The sequence below is a fragment of the Mobula birostris genome, chromosome 15, assembly GCF_030028105.1.
Source record: "Mobula birostris isolate sMobBir1 chromosome 15, sMobBir1.hap1, whole genome shotgun sequence".
Classification (NCBI taxonomy): domain Eukaryota; kingdom Metazoa; phylum Chordata; class Chondrichthyes; order Myliobatiformes; family Myliobatidae; genus Mobula; species Mobula birostris.
This window is the reverse complement of record NC_092384.1, coordinates 15,531,785-15,554,742: the sequence shown is the minus strand read 5'-3', so window position 1 is coordinate 15,554,742 and position 22,958 is coordinate 15,531,785. Positions and strand designations below refer to the sequence as shown.

Below are 22,958 nucleotides of genomic sequence, written 5' to 3'. Positions count from 1 at the left end.
TGATTAACCGTTTTGTACTTTCTTGTTTGGCTTTTGTTGTGAGCAGTTATTTTTTAAAATCACATATTAGCGTGTGCAGCTATCTATTATTGTGACAGAAATGCAGATTGTGAAATCGCTTGGTATCTCATGGAGAAAAATTTATTGCAGGAAGGACTAATGTAGTCCTGGTGGTGGAAGCTGGATTACTAGAAACAAAGTGGAGGTGGATAAATATTAATAGCAGGGAATGGAAAGGCATGGAGAAGTGCATAGCAGAGGAGTTGAGGCCAGCATAGATCAGACATGATCATATTTGAACAGCTGCATGACGTATATCTTGCTCAATTACTGTTCACTACTTTTTTGGGGGCGGTTCGTAGGGAACTTTTGCACAGGACTGAAAGAAGCTTTAGAAGGTGGTAAATCTAGTCATCTCCATCCTGGGTACTCGCCTACAAAGTACCCAGGACATCTTTAGGGAGCAGTGTCTCAGAAAGGCAGCATCCATGATTAAGGACCTCCAGCACCCAGGGCATGCCCTTTTCTCATTGTTACCATCAGGTAGGAGTTACAGAAGCCTGAAGGCACACACTCAGCAATTCAGGAACAGCTTCTTTTCCCTCTGCCATCCGATTCCTAAATGGACATTGAAGCTTTGGACAGTACCTCACTTTTTTTTAAATATACAGTATTTCTGTTTTTTCACGTTTTTAAAAAATCTATTCAATATACGTAATTGATCTCCCCCATTTCACGTACATCTGCTCTCACTCCATCCTCCCGCCACCCCACTAGGAATAGGGTTCCCCTGGACCTCACCTACCACCCCAGCAGCCTCCGGGTCCAACATATTATTCTCCGTAACTTCCGCCACCTCCAATGGGATCCCACCACGAAGCACATCTCCCCCCCCCCCCCGCATTCCGCAGGGATCGCTCCCTACGCAACTCCCTTGTCCATTCGTCCCCCCCATCCCTCCCCACTGATCTCCCTCCTGGCACTTATCCGTGTAAGCGTGTAAGTGGAACAAGTGCTACACATACCCTTACCACCATTCAGGGCCCCAAACGGTCCTTCCAGGTGAGGCAACACTTCACCTGTGAGTCGGCTGTGGTGATATACTGCATCCGGTGCTCCCGATGTGGCCTTTTATATATTGGCGAGACCCGACGCAGACTGGGAGACCGCTTTGCTGAACACCTACGCTCTGTCCACCAGAGAAAGCAGGATCTCCCAGTGGCCACACATTTTAATTCCACATCCCATTCCCATTCTGACATGTCTATCCACGGCCTCCTCTACTGTAAAGGTGAAGCCACACTCAGGTTGGAGGAACAACACCTTATATTCCATCCTCCAACTTGATGGCATGAACATCGACTTCTCTAACTTCTGCTAAGGCCCCACCTCCCCCTTGTACCCCATCTGTTTCTTATTTTTATACACACATTCTTTCTCTCACTCTCCTTTTTCTCCCTCTGTCCCTCTGACTATACCCTTTGCCCATCCTCTGGGTTCCCCCCCCCCCCCGTCTTTCTTCCCGGACCTCCTGTCCCATGATCCTCTCGTATCCCTTTTGCCTATCACCTGTCCAGCTCTTGGCTCCATCCCTCCCCCTCCTGTCTTCCCCTATCATTTTGGATCTCCCCCTCCCCCTCCAACTTTCAAATCCCTTACTCACTCTTCCCTCAGTTAGTCCTGACGAAGGGTCTCGGCCTGAAACGTCGACTGCGCCTCTTCCTACAGATGCTGCCTGGCCTGCTGCCTTCACCAGCAACTTTTATGTGTGTTGCTTGAATTTCCAGCATCTGCAGAATTCCTGTCATTTACGTAATTGATTTACTTGTTTATTTATTATTTTGTTTTATTTATTATCATTATTATTTTTTTCCTCTCTGCTAGATTATGTGTTGCATTGAACTGCTGCTGCTAAGTTAACAAATTTCATGTCACATGCCGGTGATAATAAACCTGATTCTGATTCCGATATGTCCAAGTAAACTGCCAGAACACTTATGGGAACTAGGCTTGCAATTTTAAGAGAGAGGACTATTCTGTACACTAATCAGCAGCAGACTTCAGAAATTGAGTTGTCATTGCAGATGCTAGAATGGCCCATTTGTGCTGGGGGGGATCTAGCCCCCATGCAATGCTGTTATTGTTATTGGGAAGACCCGGGGTTTCTTTACTTGCCTCTTCTGTGCCACAAATATTATTTGCCATTTATCTTTATCTCTGGATTGCTTTACTTGCTGAGGAGTTGGGAATGGACTGGATCATTCTGAATCATCAACAAATATCCCCAAGTAAAAGGTGGAAGTGTGTGTTTCATAATAAACTCTTGATGGTGCTCTGATGTAGCAGTTTTGTCAAACTTGTGTTTTTCTCCCCCAACTTGAATTGCCAAGTGCCATCTGTTCTATTTACCGATAGAGTTCTCCTTCATAATCCTGACGGTAGTTTACATACCATCAGCGGCCAAATATGATCAAGCACTTGAGATACTGCGTGATGCTGTCTCCAAACAAGTAACAGTTCACTCTGAAGCATTTCAAATCATAGTTGGGGTCTTCAACCAGGCTTGCTTGAGGAAAGTCCTGCTTAACTACCATCAATGTATAACCTGTAGACCAGAGGTCTCAACACACTAGACCACTGTTATACTAAGATAAAGAATGCCTACTGTGCCATGTCCAGACTGCATTTTGGTAAATCAGATCACTTGGATGTTATTCTACCTGCATCCAGGCAGAGGCTAAAGAGCAAAGCTCCAAAGATTAGGACAATAAAGAGGTGGTCGCGGGAGGTAGAGGAACGGGTAAGGGATTGCTTTGAGTCCGTGGACTGGGTCATATTCAGGGACTCATCTGTAGATCTAAATGAATACACCATGGTTGTCATGGACTTTACTAAAACAGTTAAAGATGAGTGTATCCCCACAAAATCATTCGGAGTCTTCCCCAACCAGAATCTCTAGATGAACCATGAGATCTGCAATCTGCTGAGGGCCAGATCAGAGGCATTCAAGTATGGTAACCAAGAAAGTTACCAGAGGTCCAGGTATAATCTCTGGAAAACCAACTCGCAGGTTTAGTGTTAATTCTGGACCAAACTTGAATCAACGAAGGATGCTGGACGATTGAGACAGGGTTTGAATACCATCACCTCTTATAAAGTTAAATCAAGCGACATAGGTGACAAAAGGGCTTCTCTTCCAGAAGAGCTCAATGGCTTCTATGCTCACTTTGACTGTCAAAGCATAGAGGAACCATCACGAACTCCCAAAGTCCCTAATGATCCAGTGATTTCAGTTTCCAAACCTGACGTATGAGCAGCCTTCAGGAGGGTGAACCCACAAAAGGTATCTGACCCAGTAGGGTTATTTGGGCAGTTACTAAAATCCTGTGCTGATCAACTGGCTGGACTGTTCACTGAGATCTTTAACCTCTCACTTCGGCAGTCTGAGGTACCCACCGGCTTCAAGCAGGCTTCAATTAAATGGGTGCCTAAGAAGAATGTGGTAACCTGCCTCAAAGACTTGTCCAGTTGTACTTGCATCTACTGTGATGAAGTGCTTTGAGAGGTTGGAGATGAAACATCAACCTCAGCCTGAGAAGTGACTTGGATCCCCTCCAATATGCCTACTGGAGCAACAGGTCCACAGCAGATGCCATTTCAATGGATCTTCACTCAACCCTGGAAGATCTAGACAGCAAAGGTGTGTACATAGGGATGCTCTTTATCAACTACAGCTCAGCATTCAAAACCATCATCCCCTCAAAACTAATCAATAAGTCTCAAGACCTTGGTCTCAATACCTCCTTGTGCAATTGGACCTTTGATTTCCTCACTTGCAGACCTCAGTGAGTTCAGATTGGCAACAACATCTCCACGATCTCTATCAGCACAGGAACACCACAAGGTTGTGTGCTTAGCCCCCTACTCTAATCACTTTACACTTGTGACTGTGTGGCTAAGTGCAGCTCCTATGCCATATTCAAGTTTGCTGACGACAAGACTGTCATAGGCAGAATCAAAGGTGGAGACAAATCAACATATAGGAGAGAGATTGAAAATCTGGCTGAGTGGTGCCATAACAACAACATCTCACTCAATGTCAGCAAGACCAAAGAGCTGGTTATTGATTTCAGGAGGAGGAAACAAGCGGTCCGTGAGCCAGTCCTCAGGAAGATCAGAGGTCGAGCGGGTCAGCAACTTTAGAGTCGTAAGGAAGTACAGCACAGAAACAGGAAGATGACATATTCCAACCCTGAAGCTCCTTTGACGTGTCTCTGTTGCTACAGATCTGGTCAACTGCTCATATCTAAATTAATCCATTTTTCAGGACCATAATTTGTGCCAAACCCTTACTGCAGAATTTCAGCCCATATCCGTTCTTCCTCCTTAAAACTGTCTCTTTGACTAAGCTTTTGCCATGAATACCTTTCCATGCCTCAGCACTGGCTTTACTTGTGTTCCTCCTGTGAACCACTGTAAAGGGTTTTCACATGGAGTGTACCAGATGTTATGGATGAAGTTGATTGATCGAGATCATCTACTGTAATTATTCTGATTTACTCTTTCCAAATGCATTTTTTTTTTCTCTCTTGGTAGCAAAGTGAAAGAAGAGCTGGAGAATGAAGGAAGAAACCCTGGTGCAGAAGAGGAGAAGGACGACAAGGAGTCGACTGCAGAGATCCGAAACCCAGAGGAATACAAGGAGATCTTTCAGCCACACAATGCCATTGGTCAGCAAACCACATCTCTTTATATTTCTGCATAGAGCCTACAGCATGAAAAAAAGCTCATCCTGTGTTACTTAGCAAGCTCGTCCCATCTGCTCTCCTTTGACCTGTAACCCTTTAAAGCTCTCCTATTCATGTACTTACCTAGATAGTTTTTAAGTATTGTTAATGTGCCTGCCTCAACCACTATTTCTGTTTATGTCCCTTTTAAATCTCTCACTCTGATTTTAAACCTATGCCTTCTTATTTTAGGCATTTCTTCCCTGGGGAAAAGACTATGTGCTTTCAGCCTGTCTATGCCCTCATGATTTCTATATCTCTATCAGAATACCCCCCCCCCCCAATCTCCTATGTTCTGGGGATTAAAGCCTTAGTCTGTGTTACCCTTCTTTGTAATTTAGAACCCCAAGCCCAGGCAGCATCCTGGTAAATCTTTTCTGCAGTGTTTTCTAATTTAAAAATATCTATCCTTTAACAGGTTGACCAGACCGGTACACAATGCTCCAAGTGTGTCCTCACCGATGCCCTTTATAACTGCAATATATCTTCCCAATTCTGATACTCAATAGCCTAACTGATGAAGGCCAGCATACCAAACAACACCTTCACTTTCTTATCTACCTGTGACACCCTGTTTAGCGAGCTATGCACTTGCACTCCTGGGTCCTGTGTTCCATGACACTCCCCACAGCTCTACCTTTCACTGCATAAATTTTATTTGTCTCGGAGGGAGATTGAAATTTTGTATGAGTGGTACATTAACAATAACTTCTCACTCAATGCCAGCAAAATCAAAGAGCTGATTATTGATTACAGGAGTTCCATGTTCCTCAATAGGGGATCCGAGGTGGAGGATGTCAGTAACTTTTAAATTCCCTGTTGGTAGCATATTAGAGAATCTGTCCTAGGGCAGCGCGTATGTGCCATCATAAAGAAGGCACAACAACACCTCTACTTTCTTAGAACTTTGCGTAGATATGGCATGCCATCTAAAACTTTATCAAGCATAGAAAATAGGTGCAGGAGTAGGCTATTTGGCCCTTAGAGCCTGCACCGCCATTCAGTATGATCATGGCTGATCATCCAACTTAGAACCCTGTACCAGCCTTCCCTCCATACCCCTGATCCCTTTAGCCACAAGGGCCATATCTAACTCCCTCTTAAATACAGCCAATGAACTGGCCTCAACTGTTTCCTGTGTCAGAGAATTCCATAGATTCACCACTCTCTTTGTAAAGAAGTTTTTCCTAATCTCGGTCCTAAAAGGCTTCCCCTTTATCCTCAAACTATGACCCCTCGTTCTGGACTTACCCCACATCGGGAACAATCGTCCTGCATCCAGCCTGTCCAATCCCTTTAGGTTTTTATACGTTTCAATGAGATCCCCCCCCTCAATCTTCTAAATTCCAGAGAGTATAAGCCTAGTCGATCCAGTCTTTCATCATATGAAAGTCCTGCCATCAATCTGGTGAACCTTCTTTGTACTCCCTCTATGGCAAGAATGTGTTTCCTCAGATTAGGGGACCAAAACTGCACACAATACTCCAGGTGTGGTCTCACCAAGGCCTTGTACAACTGCAGTAGTACCTCCCTGCTCCTGTACTCGAATCCTCTTGCTATGAATGCCAGCATACCATTTGCCCTTTTCACCGCCTGCTGTACCTGCATGCCCACTTTCAATGACTGGTGTATAATGATGCCCAGGTCTCGTGGCACCTCCCCTTTTCCTAATCGGCCACCATTCAGATAATAATCTGTTTTCCTGTTTTTGCCACCAAAGTGGATAACCTCACATTTATTCACATTAAATTGCATCTGCCATGAATTTGCCCACTCACCTAACCTATCTAAGTCACCCTGCATCCTCTTAGCATCCTCCTCACAGCTAACACTGCCGCCCAGCTTCGTGTCATCCGCAAACTTGGAGATGCTGCATTTAATTCCCTCATCTAAGTCATTAATATATATTGTAAACACTGGGGTCTCAGCACTGAGCCTTGCGGTACCACACTAGTCACTGCCTGCCATTCTGAAAAGGTCCCGTTTATTCCCACTCTTTGTTTCCTGTCTGCCAACCAATTCTCTAACCACATCAATACCTTACCCCCAATACCGTGTGCTTTAAGTTTGCACACTAATCTCCTGTGTGGGACCTTGTCAAAAGCCTTTTGAAAATCCAAATATACCACATCCACTGGTTCTCCCCTATCCACTCTACTAGTTACAACCTCAAAAAATTCTATGAGATTCGTCAGACATGATTTTCCTTTCACAAATCCTTGCTGACTTTGTCCGATGATTTCACTGCTTTCCAAATATGCTGTTATCACATCTTTGATAACTGACTCTAGCATTTTCCCCACCACTGATATTAGGCTAACCAGTCTATAATTCCCTGGTTTCTCTCTCCCTCCTTTTTTAAAAAGCGGGGTTACATTAGCCACCCTCCAATCCTCAGGAACTAGTCGAGAATCTAAAGAGATTTGAAAAATTATTGCTAATGCATCCACTATTTCTTGGGCTACTTCCTTAAGCACTCTGGGATGCAGACCATCTGGCCCTGGGGATTTACCTGCCTTTAATCCCTTCAATTTATCTAACACCACTTCCCTACTAACATGTATTTCCCTCAGTTCCTCCATCTCACTAGACCCTCTGTCCCCTACTATTTCTGGAAGATTATTTATGTCCTCCTTAGTGAAGACAGAACCAAAGTAGTTATTCAATTGGTCTGCCATGTCCTTGTTCCCCATAATCAATTCACCTGTTTCTGTCTGTAGGGAACCTACATTTGTCAAACCTCTATAGATGCACAGTGGAGAGTATCCTGAATGGTTGCATCACGGCCTGGTATGAAAACACCAATGTTCAGGAATAGAAAAGTCTGCAGAAAGTGTGGATTCAGCCCAGTCCATCACAGGAAAAGCTTTCCCCATTGCTGAGCACATTTCCAAGGTGTGCTGCTACAAGAAAGCAGGTTCCATCATTAAGTATCCCCATCATGCAGACAATGCTCTCTTCTTGCTACTACCATCAGCTAGGAGGTTTAGGATATTTGGGTCCCATACCCCCAGGTTCACGAGCAATCATCAGGTTCCTGAACCAGCTTGGATAAATTCACTCAACCTACAGACTCACTTTCAAGAATTCTACAACTTAGTATTTATTTACTTTATTATTTTCACAATTTGTCTTTTGCACATTAGTTTTTCTCAGTCTTTTGTTACTTACAGTTTTTCATAAATTCTATTGTAGTTTATTTTCCTGTAAATGCCTCCTAGAAAACAAATCTCAAGGTAGTATATGGTGACATGTGTCCTTTGATAATTTACTTTGAACTTGCCCTCATTTATCTCCCAAAATGTAATTACTCACATTTATCGGGATTGAAAGCCTTTTGTCAATCCTCAGCTGAACAGTCTTCCTGTAATTTTTCCTAATCTTGAACACTACCTATACCACCACCTATTTTAGTACAGGTTGACCTTCACTAATCTGACTACCTGTAATCTGGTTCCTCTGATAATCCGGCACTGAATATGCTTAATGTGATCCTTCCGTAATTCGGCATTTTCACAAATCTGGCACTCCTCAGGTCCCAGTGGTGCCGGATTAGTGAAGGTCGACCTGTATCATCGGCAGAGTTACTAACCACATCTTGCATCCAAATTGCTCATATGAATTGCAAACAACATAGGCCCCAACACCAATCCCTGAGGCACATTATGAATCATGGGCCTCCAGTCCAAGAAACAAGCATCAACTGTCACCCTCTGCTTTGCATCACTGAACCAATTATGAATCTAATTTACTATCCATCCCTAGACTCCATGCAACTTAATATTACAGACATCTTGCTGTGAGGACATTGTCAAAGGCCTTGCTAAAGTTCGTATGGACAACATCCATTCCTCCACCCTCATCTATGCACCTTGTTATAGAACATAGAACATAGAATAGTACAGCACAGTACTCCAAGAATTTTGTCAGATGTAACTTTCCACGTACAAAGCAGTGCTGACTGTCCTGAATCAGGCCCTGTCTTTCCAAATGTTGGTGGATCCTGTCTCAGCAATTTGCCATTGTTGGGCTCACTGGCCTGTTGTTTCCTAGTTTGTTCTTGCTTTTTTTTAAAACAATGCTACCACATTAGCTACTCTGCAGTCCTCTGGACCCTCACCTGTGGCCAGAAATTAAGCAAAAATATCTGCAAAGGCCTCTGTTATTTCTTCTGTACCTTCCCATAAAGTCAGACCTTGGACTTTAAAGCCTTCAGTACCTCCTATCGTTAATTCATATGCAGTCCGAGACAACACTACTCATTTCCCCTATTTTCTTTGCTTGTATCGTTTTCTCTACAGTAAACACTGAAGAGAAATCTTTATTAAAGATCAAAACAGCGACTGTTCATTTCCTTCCATAGACATGTCTAAGCTACTGAGTTCCTCCAGCATTTTGTGTGTGTGTTGCTCTGGATTTTCAGCATCTGCAGAATCTCTTGTGTCATTGATTTCCTTTCGTTCCACGTACAGGTGACAATGCTGGTCTTTTATTCTCTCCCGAGCCACCCTTTTAATATACCTATAGATTACTTCTTGGCATTATACGTTGTCTTACCTGCTAGAGTATTCCCATATCCTCCTTTTTCCCTCCTGACATCTCTCTTAAGTGCACTCCTACATTTCTAGTCATCAAGAGATACACCAATTCGTAATTGTTTCTGAGCAGTGTATGCCTCCCTCTTTTTCTTAATTGGAGGCTCATCAACCAGTGTTCCTGAAGCCTGACCGTCTTGCCCTTCACTCTAACAGGAACATGTAGGCCTTGACCTCTTAACATCACATTTTTAAAGGCCTCCCACATGACAGATACACTTTTCCCTACAAAGAACTTAACCCATTTACTCACTGCAAGATCCTGCTAAATCCCTCCTAAATTTACTCTGCCTCATTTCAGGACCTTAACCTGTGAACTGGTTGTATCCTTCTCCAAACTGTTTTACAACAAATAGAATTTTGTTTATTGGAACTCAGATTACTCACTGACTGACACTTCTGGCACTTGCCCTACCTCATTTGTCAGAAGGAGGTCCATTGTTGCACCTTCTCGACTAGTTCCGTCTGTTTACTGATAGAGGAATCGATTCTCAATGCTCTTGCATTTATATTGGACACAGTTTACAAATGTCACTCCATCCAAGCCTGTTGATCATGTTTAAATGTAAAGGATTTTATGAAAGTCATTGAAAGCATTTTGGTGAATAATTGCTTTCTGGTATTTGAGTATTTGTAGAAAGTGTTCTTCATAGAAATAATTTCTGAAGTGTCTCCTTCAAAGTGTGAGATGCAATTAACATGCAATTAAAATCAAATGATGTTTGATGACATTTATTAATTTATCAGTTTCTTTGAAAATGAAAGATTGGATTTGTGTACATTGAAGACAGTCTCTTGGAAGTACAAACATTCTTACTTTTGACACTTCTTATGAATTTAGGTAATTGATTTAAATTGTAGTGCACTTTAAACAATGATAAAGAACACAATCTTAAATGACGTTGTGTGGGGTGAGATTTTTGCCTGAGGTGCACTGCTGGGGCGATGGTGGAAGCAGATATGATAATACAGTTTAAGAGGCGTCTGCACAGGCATATTAACGTGCAGGGAATGGAAGGATGCAGGCAGATGGAATTAGCTTAATTTGATATCCTGGCTGGCACAAGCGTTGTGGGCCAAAGTGTCTGTTCTATGTTCTAATATTCTCTATTTCCACCATATGGCAACCATGTGCTTATGTCCCTGGTTCATCAAGGTACAGTGACAAGCTTGTCTCGCATTACTGTTCATACAATCAAATTAGTACACACTGCATTGAGATAGAGCAAGGTAAAACAATAACAGAATGCAGAATGAAGTGCAATAGCTACAGAGCAAGTGCAGTGCAAGTAGACCGTGAGGTGCAAAATCATAATGAAGTAGATTGTGAATCCCATCTTGTCATTGATAATTGCAGTCAAAATGAGATTAATTGTATCAAACTACCTTTGAATTGTGCTTGCATTATTGAATCGGCATTCTCTAGGCAGCATATGGAGAACCCAGAGTTATGGGACCTCAAATATTATGTAGCTGCAGTATCAAATTCAGTGGCATACCGTTGTACCAAATTATATACAAAAACTTTTAAATGTGCTAATTATAAAATCCTTTTAACAGGATATAAACAGTTATTTTGTTAAATTTAAAGCAAAGTGTTTGTAAGTATATTGTGAAATATTGTTGCCGCCTTGGTGTTTTTCTGACAGCTCGAACTCCACCTCGGCGATCTGATCCATTCCCTGCTCCACCAGAAGATGGTAGGTCCGTTTTGGAAAATTTTTGTGTTTGTGGTCTATAGGTGTTGTGTGAGTTTCATCATTTTTTTTCTCTAGCATTGGGCAGAGTTGTAGCCTTTTTAATTATTATCCCAGTTTCTATGATGTGTTGAACATGTTTCCATGTGCACACTAGATGGCAGCTTACTACGTAATTGATCTTAACTGCAAGCTATTGTTTCCATTCGCATTGTCCTTGTTCCTTTGTTTTTGATGTTTAACCATATGGAGTGGATTCTCAAATTTTATGAAGTAATGTTTTTCTTCTCCCCTTCCAGTTAAAAGATTGAACACCTTTTGTTGTCTCTTTCTTTCAAACTTTTCCAGTTTTTTTTTTATTCTGAGAGGATACTAAATAATCAAACGTCTACAAATGGCAATATCTTTTGGTAATTACCTTGTATGTAGTTTCAAATATTGTTTAATTCATGGTCAGTGATGTTGCTGTTAAGTGCTCTTCTTTGTGTATGTTTTGTTCACACTGCATGATGGATTTTTTCTGTGTAGATACCATTTCAGTAAAGGAATCTGACAAAGTGACTCCTCCAACAGAGATGCACACTACCACAGTAAAGAGATTACAGGTCTGTAATGCTGTTTGAAAGACCTTGATCATAAATCATTAAATAACTTCTCTAGTCTATACATTCAATAGTTCCAAAATCTGGTACGTATACAGGGTTCATACATTCTATTCAGTTTTTCAAAACAAATCAACTACGAGATTTTGCATCTCCTTTTGTGTTTGGATTAGCCTTGCACTACTTGCCCCATTTATCCACTGAATTGGGAAGTTAATAGAGGCCCAGTCATCTGCTGCTGGATTCAAATCAGTTTGTGAATGAATTATACTCTTTCTCAGTTAAAGCAGTCCTAACTATGGTATACACAGTCAAATTTGTTTTTGGTTACTATTAGATACCATTAAACATCAGCATAATTTCACTCCTTTGCCCAATTCAACTGTAGTCATCAGTTTAGAGCCCTAGAGGTCAAAAGTCTAGGATTTGTTACTGCACCTGCTTGAGATCCTCGTTACAGTTTTCTCTCCGAGATGTGCCAGAGGATTTGGGGTTTAAAATTGTGTCATAATGAAAAAATTGGGGCGGGCCTGGCACATACTTTAACATTCTCCATTCAGTAAGATCATGGCTGATCCTTAATTTCTAGTCTACTTTCCTGATAGACCCTCATTCCTTCATTACTTTAGAGTTCAAAAATGTATTGATCTTAGCTATAAACACACTGATCAACTGAGTGACCACTGGAGCAAAAAATTCCAAAGGTTCACAATCTTCATTTATTGAGACGTTGTCCCCTGATTTCATCAGATATATGCCTGAGTTTGATGGTTTTTGGACGCCAAGGGAAATTCGAAGGTGCAGGGTATTAGGTTGGTCAAATATTTAAGGCCCTGAATGGCAGAGCAATTTGTCCTGTTCCTGATCTATTCCCTTTGTTCTAGGAGCGGGTCAGTCACACAAGACGTCTTGTAATATTCAGGGCAATCTTTTGATAGCAGCCTTTATTCATATTTTGTTGACTAAACACTGTAAAGAGATTACTCATTGACATTGTATTGATACAGCTTTGGTTTGATTTTAGTGGTCAATAAGTTCCTGATGTCTTTCTAAAAAGATGTCAGTCATTCAATAAACAGGTGGTTTATAGGATTTTTCAACAGTGGGTCTTCTCAAATTCCCAACAACATTCTTGCATAATTGCTCAGGTATAAGGGTCTGGCAGATGGAGTACAATATTGGTAAATACGAGGTTATCCACTTTGGAAGAAAAATTGGATTATTATTTAAATGGTAAAAAAGTGCAGCATGCTGCTGTGTAGAGGGACTTGGGAGTGCTTGTGGTGGAAAATCTAGTCAGGTGGAAGAAGGCAGCATACATGAGGTTTAGGAAGCAAGGATCAGATGGGTCTATTGAGGAATATAGGGAAGCAAGAAAGGAGCTTAAGAAGGGGCTGAGAAGAGCAAGAAGGGGGCATGAGAAGGCCTTGGCGAGTAGGGTAAAGGAAAACCCCAAGGCATTCTTCAATTATGTGAAGAAAAAAAAGGACAGGAGTGAAGGTAGAACCAATAGAGATAAAGGTGGGAAGATGTGCCTGGAGGCTGTGGAAGTGAGCGAGGTCCTCAATGAATACTTCTCTTCGGTATTCACCAATGAGAGGGAACTTGATGATGGTGAGGACAATATGAGTGAGGTTGATGTTCTGGAGCACGTTGATATTAAGGGAGAGGAGGTGTTCGAGTTGTTAAAATACATTAGGACAGATAAGTCCCCAGGACCTGACGGAATATTCCCCAGGCTTCTCCACGAGGCGAGAGAAGAGATTGCTGAGCCTCTGGCTAGGATCTTTATGTCCTTGTTGTCCACGGGAATGGTACCGGAGGATTGGAGGGAGGCGAGTGTTGTCCCTTTGTTCAAAAAAGGTAGTAGGGATAGTCCAGGTAATTATAGACCAGTGAGCCTTACGTCTGTGGTGGGAAAGCTGTTGGAAAAGATTCTCAGAGATAGGATCTATAGGCATTTAGAGAATCATGGTCTGATCAAGGACAGTCAGCATGGCTTTGTGAAGGGCAGATCGTGTCTAACAAGCCTGATAGAGTTCTTTGAGCAGGTGACAAGGCATATAGATGAGGGTAGTGCAGTGGATGTGATCTATATGGATTTTAGTAAGACATTTGACAAGGTTCCACACGGTAGGCTTATTCAGAAAGTTACAAGGCATGGGATCCAGGGAAGTTTGGCCAGATGGATTCCTTGTCTTTCTTCCCGGACCTCCTGTCCCATGATCCTCTCGTATCCCTCTTGCCTATCACCTGTCCAGCTCTTGGCTCCCCCTCCTGTCTTCTGCTATCATTTTGGATCTCCCCCTCCCCCTCCCCCTCCAACTTTCAAATCCTTTACTCACTCTTCTTTCAGTTAGTCCTGACGAAGGGTCTCGGCCTAAAACGTCGACTGCACCTCTTCCCAGAGATGCTGCCTGGCCTGCTGCGTTCACCAGCAACTTTTATGTGTGTTGTTTCAGAATTGGCTTGCCTGCAGAAGGCAGAGGATGGTGGTGGAGGGAGTACATTCAGATTGGAGGATTGTGACTAGTAGTGTCCCACAAGGATCTGTTCTGGGATCTCTACTTTTCATGATTTTTATTAATGACCTGGATGTGGGGGTAGAAGGGTGGGTTGACAAGCTTGCAGACAACACAAAGGTTGGTGGTGTTGTAGATGGTGTAGAGGATTGTCAAAGATTGCAGAGAGACATTGATAGGATGCAGAAGTGGGCTGAGAAGTGGCAGATGGAGTTCAACCCGGAGAAGTGTGAGGTGGTACACTTTGGAAGGACAAACTCCAAGGCAGAGTACAAAGTAAATGGCAGGATACTTGGTAGTGTGGAGGAGCAGAGGGATCTCAGGGTACATGTCCACAGATTCCTGAAAGTTGCCCCACAGGTGGATAGTGTAGTTAAGAAAGCTTATGGGGTGTTACCTTTCATAAATCGAGGGATAGAGTTTAAGAGTCGCGATGTAATGATGCAGCTCTATAAAACTCTGGCTAGGCCACACTTGGAGTACTGTGTCCAGTTCTGGTCGCCTCACTATAGGAAGGATGTGGAAGCACTGGAAAGAGTACAGAGGAGATTTACCAGGATGCTGCCTGGTTTAGAAAGTATGCATTATGATCAGAGATTAAGGGAGGGCTTTACTCTTTGGAGAGAAGGAGGATGAGAGGAGACATGATAGAGGTGTATAAGATAATAAGAGGAATAGATAGAGTGGATAGCCAGCGCCTCTTCCCCAGGGCACCATTGCTCAATACAAGAGGACATGGCTTTAAGGTAAGGGGTGGGAAGTTCAAGGGGGATATTAGAGGAAGGTTTTTTACTCAGAGAGTGGTTGGTGCATGGAATGCACTGCCTGAGTCAGTGGTGGAGGCAGATACACCAGTGAAGTTTAAGAAACTACTAGACAGGTATATGGAGGAACTTAAGGTGGGGGCTTATATGGGAGGCAGGGTTTGACGGTCGGCACAACATTGTGGGCTGAAGGGCCTGTACTGTGCTGTACTATTCTATGTTCTGTGAATCGCAAACGGTTGGTTTGCAGGTGCAGCAGGCTATCAAGAAGGTAAATGGAATGTTAGCCTTCACTACTAGAGGGATTGAATTTAAGAGCAGGGAGGTTATGCTGCAACTGTACAAGGTACAGGTGAGGCTGCATCTGGAGTACAGCATGCAGTCCTGGTCTCCTGACTTGAGGAAGAATATACTGACTTTGGGGTGGTGCAGAGGAGGTTCACCAGGTTGATTCCAGAGATGAGGAGATTAGACTATGAGGAGAGATTGAATCGCCTGGGACTGTACTCGCTGGAATTCAGAAGAATGAGAAGAGATCTTGTAGAAACATAAAATTATGAAAGGGATACATAAGATAGAGGCAGGAAAGTTGTTTCTACTGATAGGTGAGAGTAGAACTAGGGGGACATAGCCTCAAGATTTGGGGGAGTAGATTTAGGTTTGAGATGAGGAAGAACTGCTTTTCCTAAAGAGTGGTGAATTTGTGAAATTCTCTGCCTAATGAAGCAGTGGAGGCACTATAAATATACTTAAGACAAGGTTGGATAGATGTTTACATAGTAGGGGAATTAAGGGTTATGAGGAAAAGGCAGGTAGATGGAGATGAATCCATGGTCAGATCAGCTTTGATCTTACTGAATGGTGGAGCTGGCTCGAAGGGCCAAATGGCCTACTCCTACTCCTACTTCTTATTCCAGTGTGAGCTCCATTGTGAAGATTTTTTAAATTGGAAAACTTGATAGTAAATCTCTTGATAGTAAATCCCCTTTATTGTGCTGTCCAGCATCTTCCAAATGTCAAGTAATTTAATTTTTAAAAAATTCTTCAAAGTATTGATGAAATCAATAACAGTTTGCAATGTGAATTAAGAGTTGCTCACTGGGGTTTTGATTTGCCCTTTCTTTATAGACATTGCTGTAACCAGACAAATTAAGTGTGGTACTGTAAAGAATGAAAATTGGAATTTGGTGAATTATAAGGGAATGCTTTTGTAGATTCCGTAGCTGAGTGGGCAGACTGCATGACCATTGTTGTGCCCTTTTTAAAAAGTTGACTCACACAGCAAGAAACATGACATAACCTTTTTCTGATCCTTCTCTATATTTCAGTTTAAATCATTTTAGGTGAAAAACATTCTGCTTAGATTTTTGGGCAAGTGGATTAAAGAGGTCAATTTTAATTTTTGGGGCGGTTTTGTGAAATGTATTTTGATTGAGCAAGTCCTCTATTTTCTTTCAGTTAGGGTAGAAGAATGATATGACACCAGTCAGCAAATGGATCTATTACAGCTGATCAAATTTATGTTTGTATACACATTGGATCAAATTTAAGGAATCAAAATATGCAATCATTTTCAGGTCTGCCAACATGCAAACCTTTTTGTTGTAATAGCAGTGAAAATATCAGTAGGTCAATTAATCAGTCTCTGGCATTTTTTTAATCTTTAAAGTAGTTTTTTCTTAATGGTGATGTGAAGTTTTGTACCATCTCTAGTGAAACTTCATTAAATATCAATAATTTGACTTTTAACGCTTTCTATTGTAAAATGTCTTTTCTAGGTATCTGCTGCTATTTTGATCTCCATTTATTTCATTGGATGCATCCTGTGGCTGATGTACTGTTTAACCTGTGACTTCTCAGCTTCTGTAGTAAGTAATTTGTGATGTGAGGAATAACATGGAGGTTATTAGACTATTGAATGTGTTCTTATTCAGGCAGATCAGCTGAACTTTTCTCCAGCAGCAGCTTCCACTCCCAACAACCGGCCTGAAGCAGCAATAATTCCAATTGCCAAAAATGAACCCATCGGTTTGAAGGCAGCAGATTTTCTCCCAGTAAGTGGGCTATTTATCTTTTGGATAAATTATTTGCTGTACCACCATGGCAGCTGATGGGATGTAGTGTTTGAATTTTTTTTCCTTCATTCTTTTTTTCTCTCCCCCGCCTCTCTCCCCCCCTTCAATCTTTTTATTAGTTTCATAATAATAAACATAGCATAATATTGATACAAAGTTATTGGGAATACATTGTTGTAATTGACATAGTTAAATATAAGCCCAGTTGACACTTGAATGTTAAATCTCCCAATCATACAGGATACAGATGAACAATATAAAACAAGGAAAAATATCTTTAAAAAAATCATGAAAAAGGAAAAAAAATAAAAATATATCCCCCCCAAAAAACATAACCTAAACAGTGTTAATCAACTAAACTAAAAAAGAGAGGTGATAATCAACTAAACTTAAAAAAAAAAGAAAAAAAATTGTTATTTCTTGCTTTCTAATTGGCAGGAAGGGTAGCAGTGGATAGAAAACCAGAGGTGCTGGTACAAATTAATATCAATTATTCATTGCTGATCTGTGATGTAAATAGTAACATTTGTTGTGGCATCAATTATTCTTAATAGAAGAATTATAAAGTTCTGTCATTCTATTTGGACAAGTGTATCCTTATTTCTTTTAAACAAGGTCTTCCTCAAATTCAAAACTCTGCCCTAATCCCAGGCTCTATTTGTGCATCTATTTTCTTTACTTGTTCTGTTAGAGCCCTTAATATATTGAAAACTTTGATCAAGTCTAGACATATTTCTAATTTCCAAAGAATACAAGCGTAGTTTGTAATATCTGTCATAATTTGGTCATTAAACCCAGGTGACATTCTGGTAAATCTCTTCAACTTCCAGAGTTGATGTTTTAGATCAAAGATTTAAAGCAGATTCATCTGAGATATCCTTCCTGAGGTGTGATCTAGTCAGGATTTTGTATCATTCTGGCAAAAAGTTTTTTAATCACCTTGTATGTTAGTCATCTAGATGCAAAAACCATCATTCCATTAGAAGCTTTTAAATTACATTCTGCACCATTTTTGTTATATTTTATTGCCTTAGGAAAGTGGACATCAGTATCTCTGGATATACTTTGTTTCCAGGTTTTCATAAATTAAGAAGATATCTCTTTCCTTAGTTGGGTTCTTCTCTTATTCCTGTCTAAATTAATTTGCCGTTTTACTCATTAACATAGTCAATATCTCTTTGACCTACACTTGCAGTGCCGCTTTTCTATGTCATCAGCAAACCTGGATATAGGGTTTACCATCCACCATCTGGGTTGATTTATAAATACAGTGAAAGATTGCCAGTAATTTCCTCAAGTACGTGCCTATTAATCCCAACTATATCTCTTGCTTAAAACTAAGTAGGTCAGCTACTCTCTGTGCAGGGAAATAGGCATTTGAGATTTCGGGTCAAATCTCTTCACCTGTACTGTGAGCAGAGGCAAGATAGCCAGTTGACTATCATTCAGAACCTCCATAAGTTTGCTTTTTTTTCTTTCAGTTTTCCAGCATCTGCTGACTCTTGTCTTTTGCTGTCTTGTGCTTAATCATTTGTATTTTGGAGCTTTCTTTTATTTTGCCAAATCTAATGGCTTTTTGTAAAATTTTGATTTGTGCTGTATACTTTTTTCAGTCCCAGAATAATAAATTGGCAGATTTGACCGATGAAGATGCTGTGAGCCAAATCCAGAAAGGACACGATACTATGTGTGTTGTATTAAAAAGTCGATTCAAGAATTTAGACACAGTGAGGGCTGTTTGGAGCACTGGAGATATCAAGGTCAGTGCGGTGACTATCGATAGAAATTAACACATCAGCAAATTTTCCATTTTCTCATCTTGATTTCACTTAACTGAGATTTAGCAGTGTGAGGGTAGTGGCATAAATCATACTATGTGGAAGAATATTGTTTGATTGAAGCTTTTGATCGACCTGTGCAGTTTTTGTTTTTCATTTGAATGACTGTGATTTGAGATGGAATAAATTGGAAAATTTTTCATAGACAGACGGACACGTACTTTAACTTTTGCCAGAGAAAGCAGGATCTCCCAGTGGCCACGCATTTTAGTTCCACGTCCCATTCCCATTTTGATATGTCGATCCACGGCCTCCTCTACTGTAAGGATGAGGCCACACTCAGGTTGGAGGAACGACACCGTATATTCCGTCTGGGTAGCCTCCAACCTGATGGCACGAACATTGACTTCTCAAACTTCCGCTAATGCTCCACCTCCACCTCGTACCCCATCCGTTATTTATTTATATACACACTTTTTTTTTCTCTCTCTCCTTTTTTTCCCTCTGTCCCTCTCACTATACCCCTTGCCCATCCTCTGGGTTCCCCCCCCTTTCTTTCTCCCTAGACCTCCTGTCCCTTTTGCCAATCAACTGTCCAGCTCTAGGCTCCATCCCTCCCCCTCCTGTCTTCTCCTATCATTTCGGATCTCCCCCTCCCCCTCCCACTTTCAAATCTCTTACTAGCTCTTCTTTGAGTTAGTCCTGACGAAGGGTCTCGGCCCGAAACGTCGACTGTACCTCTTCCTATAGATGCTGCTTGGCCTGCTGCATTCACCAGCAACTTTTATGTGTGTTGCTTGAAATTCGAGCATCTGCAGATTTCCTCGTCTTTACATACTTTAACTGCCAAGTTTTATTATTTGGATGAGATAGAGCTGAACCAATGAGACAACATTTTACTTGATGGGAAAGTTGTTAGCCAGCCATTCAACTCTCATGTCATAATCTGAATAATTAATAGAGTGGAAGTACAAATTTATTATGAATATTCTACAACTTGTACAAGATGGTGTCTTCTGCAATTTCTGGCTTGCATACCCAAGAAGAAAACAAACTGGCTTTTCAAGGTCGTCACTGTAATACTACAAGTAATGATGATTAGCAGAAAACAATCCATTTCCACATATGAATTCAACAAATAGTGGTGTTGTTCAAATTTCCCCCGTTAATTCATACACTGTCTTGACTTGGGAATGTGTAAGTGTTCCTTTGTCATGCAGGTGGTGTGTTAGAATACCTTGCTCCACGGCACTGGGAGGACTTCAGTGGTTTAAGAATGTGGGTCGCGTCCACCTTTGTGGGTAGTAAGTGCTGGATTTGTCAATGACTTCCAGGTCCAGAAAAAGTAAAAATTGACAAAATGCAAAATATGGGTAGATGATTCTATGGAGATTGGGTTAACTTTACCTAGTTCAGTGTTAGAAGAGGTTTGGATTAATCCCCTACTGACTGAATCATTGTAGATAGTAAATGTGAAGGATGGCACAATATGTGTTCAATACTTAACAGATCTCGGCTGTGGAACTTTATTTCAGGGAATCATCATTATTTCTAATGGCAACATATATCAAAAGATTGTCCTGAGATTGAGCTCTGCCCTTCGGTTGGAACTAACTTCTGATTTGTAATTGGATTGATATTGTTGATAAAACTGCTTCAGGATTTTGAGTTCAGCAGACACAAGGCTATTCCTGTTCTAAACTTATGATAAAACCAATGTGATCTTGCAGGTGTGAGGTATTCTGGAGAAGTTAATATTTTGACCTGGATTCAGATGTATGTTCTAACAGTGATCTCTTTTATTACAGACTTCCATAGACTCGGCAGTGACCATGAATGACTTAGCAGTTATTGTAGACATTTTGAACATTATTAACCTTAAACCGTATGTATCTGCTTAGAAGGCTATCCATTTCTTTATACCTTTTCTTTATATCAATGTATATATCTTTAATGGTATAATGGTTTATGATAACATGCTCAACTTGTTAACATTCCTCAATATTGAATCATGTTTGTGTGGCAAATTGAGAATGAAATTGGGAAATAATTTTTAAACATTCATAATGGATATATAAATTCTAGTTTCCAAAGTTGTGAATGCCTCAACAATTGGTGTTTTTAAATCTGAGGTAAATGTACTGCTGGGAAAGATATTTGGGATAATAGATATTGGGGGAAGTGAGGTGGTGATATTAATTGTATGTCATAGCTAAGTGGGAATATTAGTCACTGTTCTAATTGAATGGCAAAACAGACTTGCCATTCCAGGATGGATTCCAGCTTCTATTCCAGGATTAATGGATTGTCATTTAGTTGTATTTTTGATTACTTAATGTCCAGCCTTCCCTAATTTTGCATCAATCACCTACTACTCTAATGCTTCTGAATATTTTCTGTTTGGGTAGATGGTACCGGTCCAGCCAATAATTCACAAGTTCCAAGTAGAAAAAAGAGGGAAACATTCAAACTGGTACAAGATTCTTGCATCTTTTTCAAGAATCTTTTTTGACTTGCCTATTGTAGCTCTATTATTTAACTGTTCTAGAATTCGGCTTAATCAAAAGACTTCTTTGTGATTGTTGGTACAGGGCATTGGTCATGATCAAAACAAATCTCTGTGTCATTGGATTTATTCTTTTTCTTTGATCTTCCTCAGTTATTTCATCCCTTGCTGTTTGTTCAGATTCAAGTTTATTTATTGCATGTACATTGAAACGTACAGTGAAATAAGTCATTTGTTAACAGCCCACAAGTGTGTTCGTTCGTTCTCTCTCTCTCTCTCTCTCTCACTTACTCACTCACTCACACTCACTCACTCATATATATACACACACACACACACACACACACACACACACACCATCTCACCTGTGTACGTATATACACACACACCCCTGTACCCTTGGACTTCAATGACTCTTTACTAGTGTGATATGCCTTCAGATGTTTCTGTGTCTTTAATCTTCTTTTCCCTACCTACTTCAATTACTACCCTTACCAGTAGATTCCTTGTTGATTTAATTAATCTGTTTTGAGAATTGCACATCATTAACACTTATAATTCATTTTACAGTATCTCTGGTTATAGATTGTTTTAAAGTTAACATTTTCAGTTCACTTTCAACGAGGAGCCCTGACCTTCACAATCTGCAGATTCCAAACATTCTTTGTACTCAGCATCATCATTCATTTACTTCTCGACATGGTGCCTCTGAATGGTATTGAGCAGTTGCTTTAACCATCTTTAAACATTGTTCTCTAACATAAACAATATTAAAGGTTATATCAGAAAACTTGATGGAATTTGACAGCTAAGTTTAATATTCTTGACTCCTTTTTCTTTCTTCTTTCCCTTCTTTGGCATCAATTCTTCTGGAGGCTAAAAGGATTAGTTTTTGGTTGATGCATTTCCTATAAGACCCTTTTTCGGAATTGGCACTATCTTTCAGAGAAACTTACCAAGTGAAGCAGACCAGTTGGGTGTACTGGTTTTATGACAAAAATACAAAACAGTGGAGTTTGGATGGGTGCTGGATGTAAATGAGTATGTTGAATTAAATGACATTTTGTTCTCTGCAAAAGATTGATTTTAACCATAAAACGTAGTAAAATAAAGTGATTCAGCCCATTGAGTCTATTCCACAACTCAATAATGGCTGATTTATTTTCCTTCTTAACTCCCTTTTCCTGCCTTCTCCATAACTTTTATTGTCCCTTATTAATCAAAAGCCTATCAAACTCCATTTTAAATATACCCAATGACTTGGCCTCTATAGCTGGCTGTGGGAATGGATTTCACAAATTCACCACCTGGCTAAGGAAATTCCTCCTCATTTCTCTTCAAAAGGGTCTCTGCCCTTTGGTGCTGGACTTTCCTACTATTAGAAACATCCTCTCCGTACTTACAGTATCTAGGCCTTTCAATATTCAATAGAATTCAATAAGAATTCCCCTCAATATCCTAAATTCCAATGAGTCCAGGCTCAGAGCCTTCAAATACTACTCTTGCATTAACATTTTCATTACTGGGATAATTCTTGTGACAGCCCCTGGACCCTCTCCAATGCCAGCACATCTCTCTTAGAAATGGGGCCTAAAACCATTTACAATATTCCAAATGTGGTCTGACCAATAT

At 40.8% G+C, this 22,958-nt stretch overlaps 1 protein-coding gene across 5 annotated transcripts in view; it reads left to right on the top strand.

The window, feature by feature from the left end:
* Positions 1 to 22,958, top strand: part of katnb1 (katanin p80 (WD repeat containing) subunit B 1) — a 70,784-nt gene that overhangs the window by 38,389 nt on the left and 9,437 nt on the right. For 3 of the 5 annotated variants that reach the window (XR_011889232.1, XM_072279361.1, XM_072279359.1), the window contains exons 11-16: positions 4,597 to 4,730; positions 11,032 to 11,082; positions 11,608 to 11,684; positions 16,902 to 17,021; positions 18,656 to 18,802; positions 20,629 to 20,705. Coding sequence is in view for 4 of the 5 variants with exons in the window: in XM_072279361.1 (XP_072135462.1) it covers positions 4,597 to 4,730; positions 11,032 to 11,082; positions 11,608 to 11,684; positions 16,902 to 17,021; positions 18,656 to 18,802; positions 20,629 to 20,705 (606 nt within the window). In the remaining variant the exon portion in view is untranslated. The remainder of the gene's footprint in view (positions 1 to 4,596; positions 4,731 to 11,031; positions 11,083 to 11,607; positions 11,685 to 16,901; positions 17,022 to 18,655; positions 18,803 to 20,628; positions 20,706 to 22,958) is intronic. The other 2 variants (XM_072279360.1, XM_072279362.1) reach the window with 2 other exon arrangements.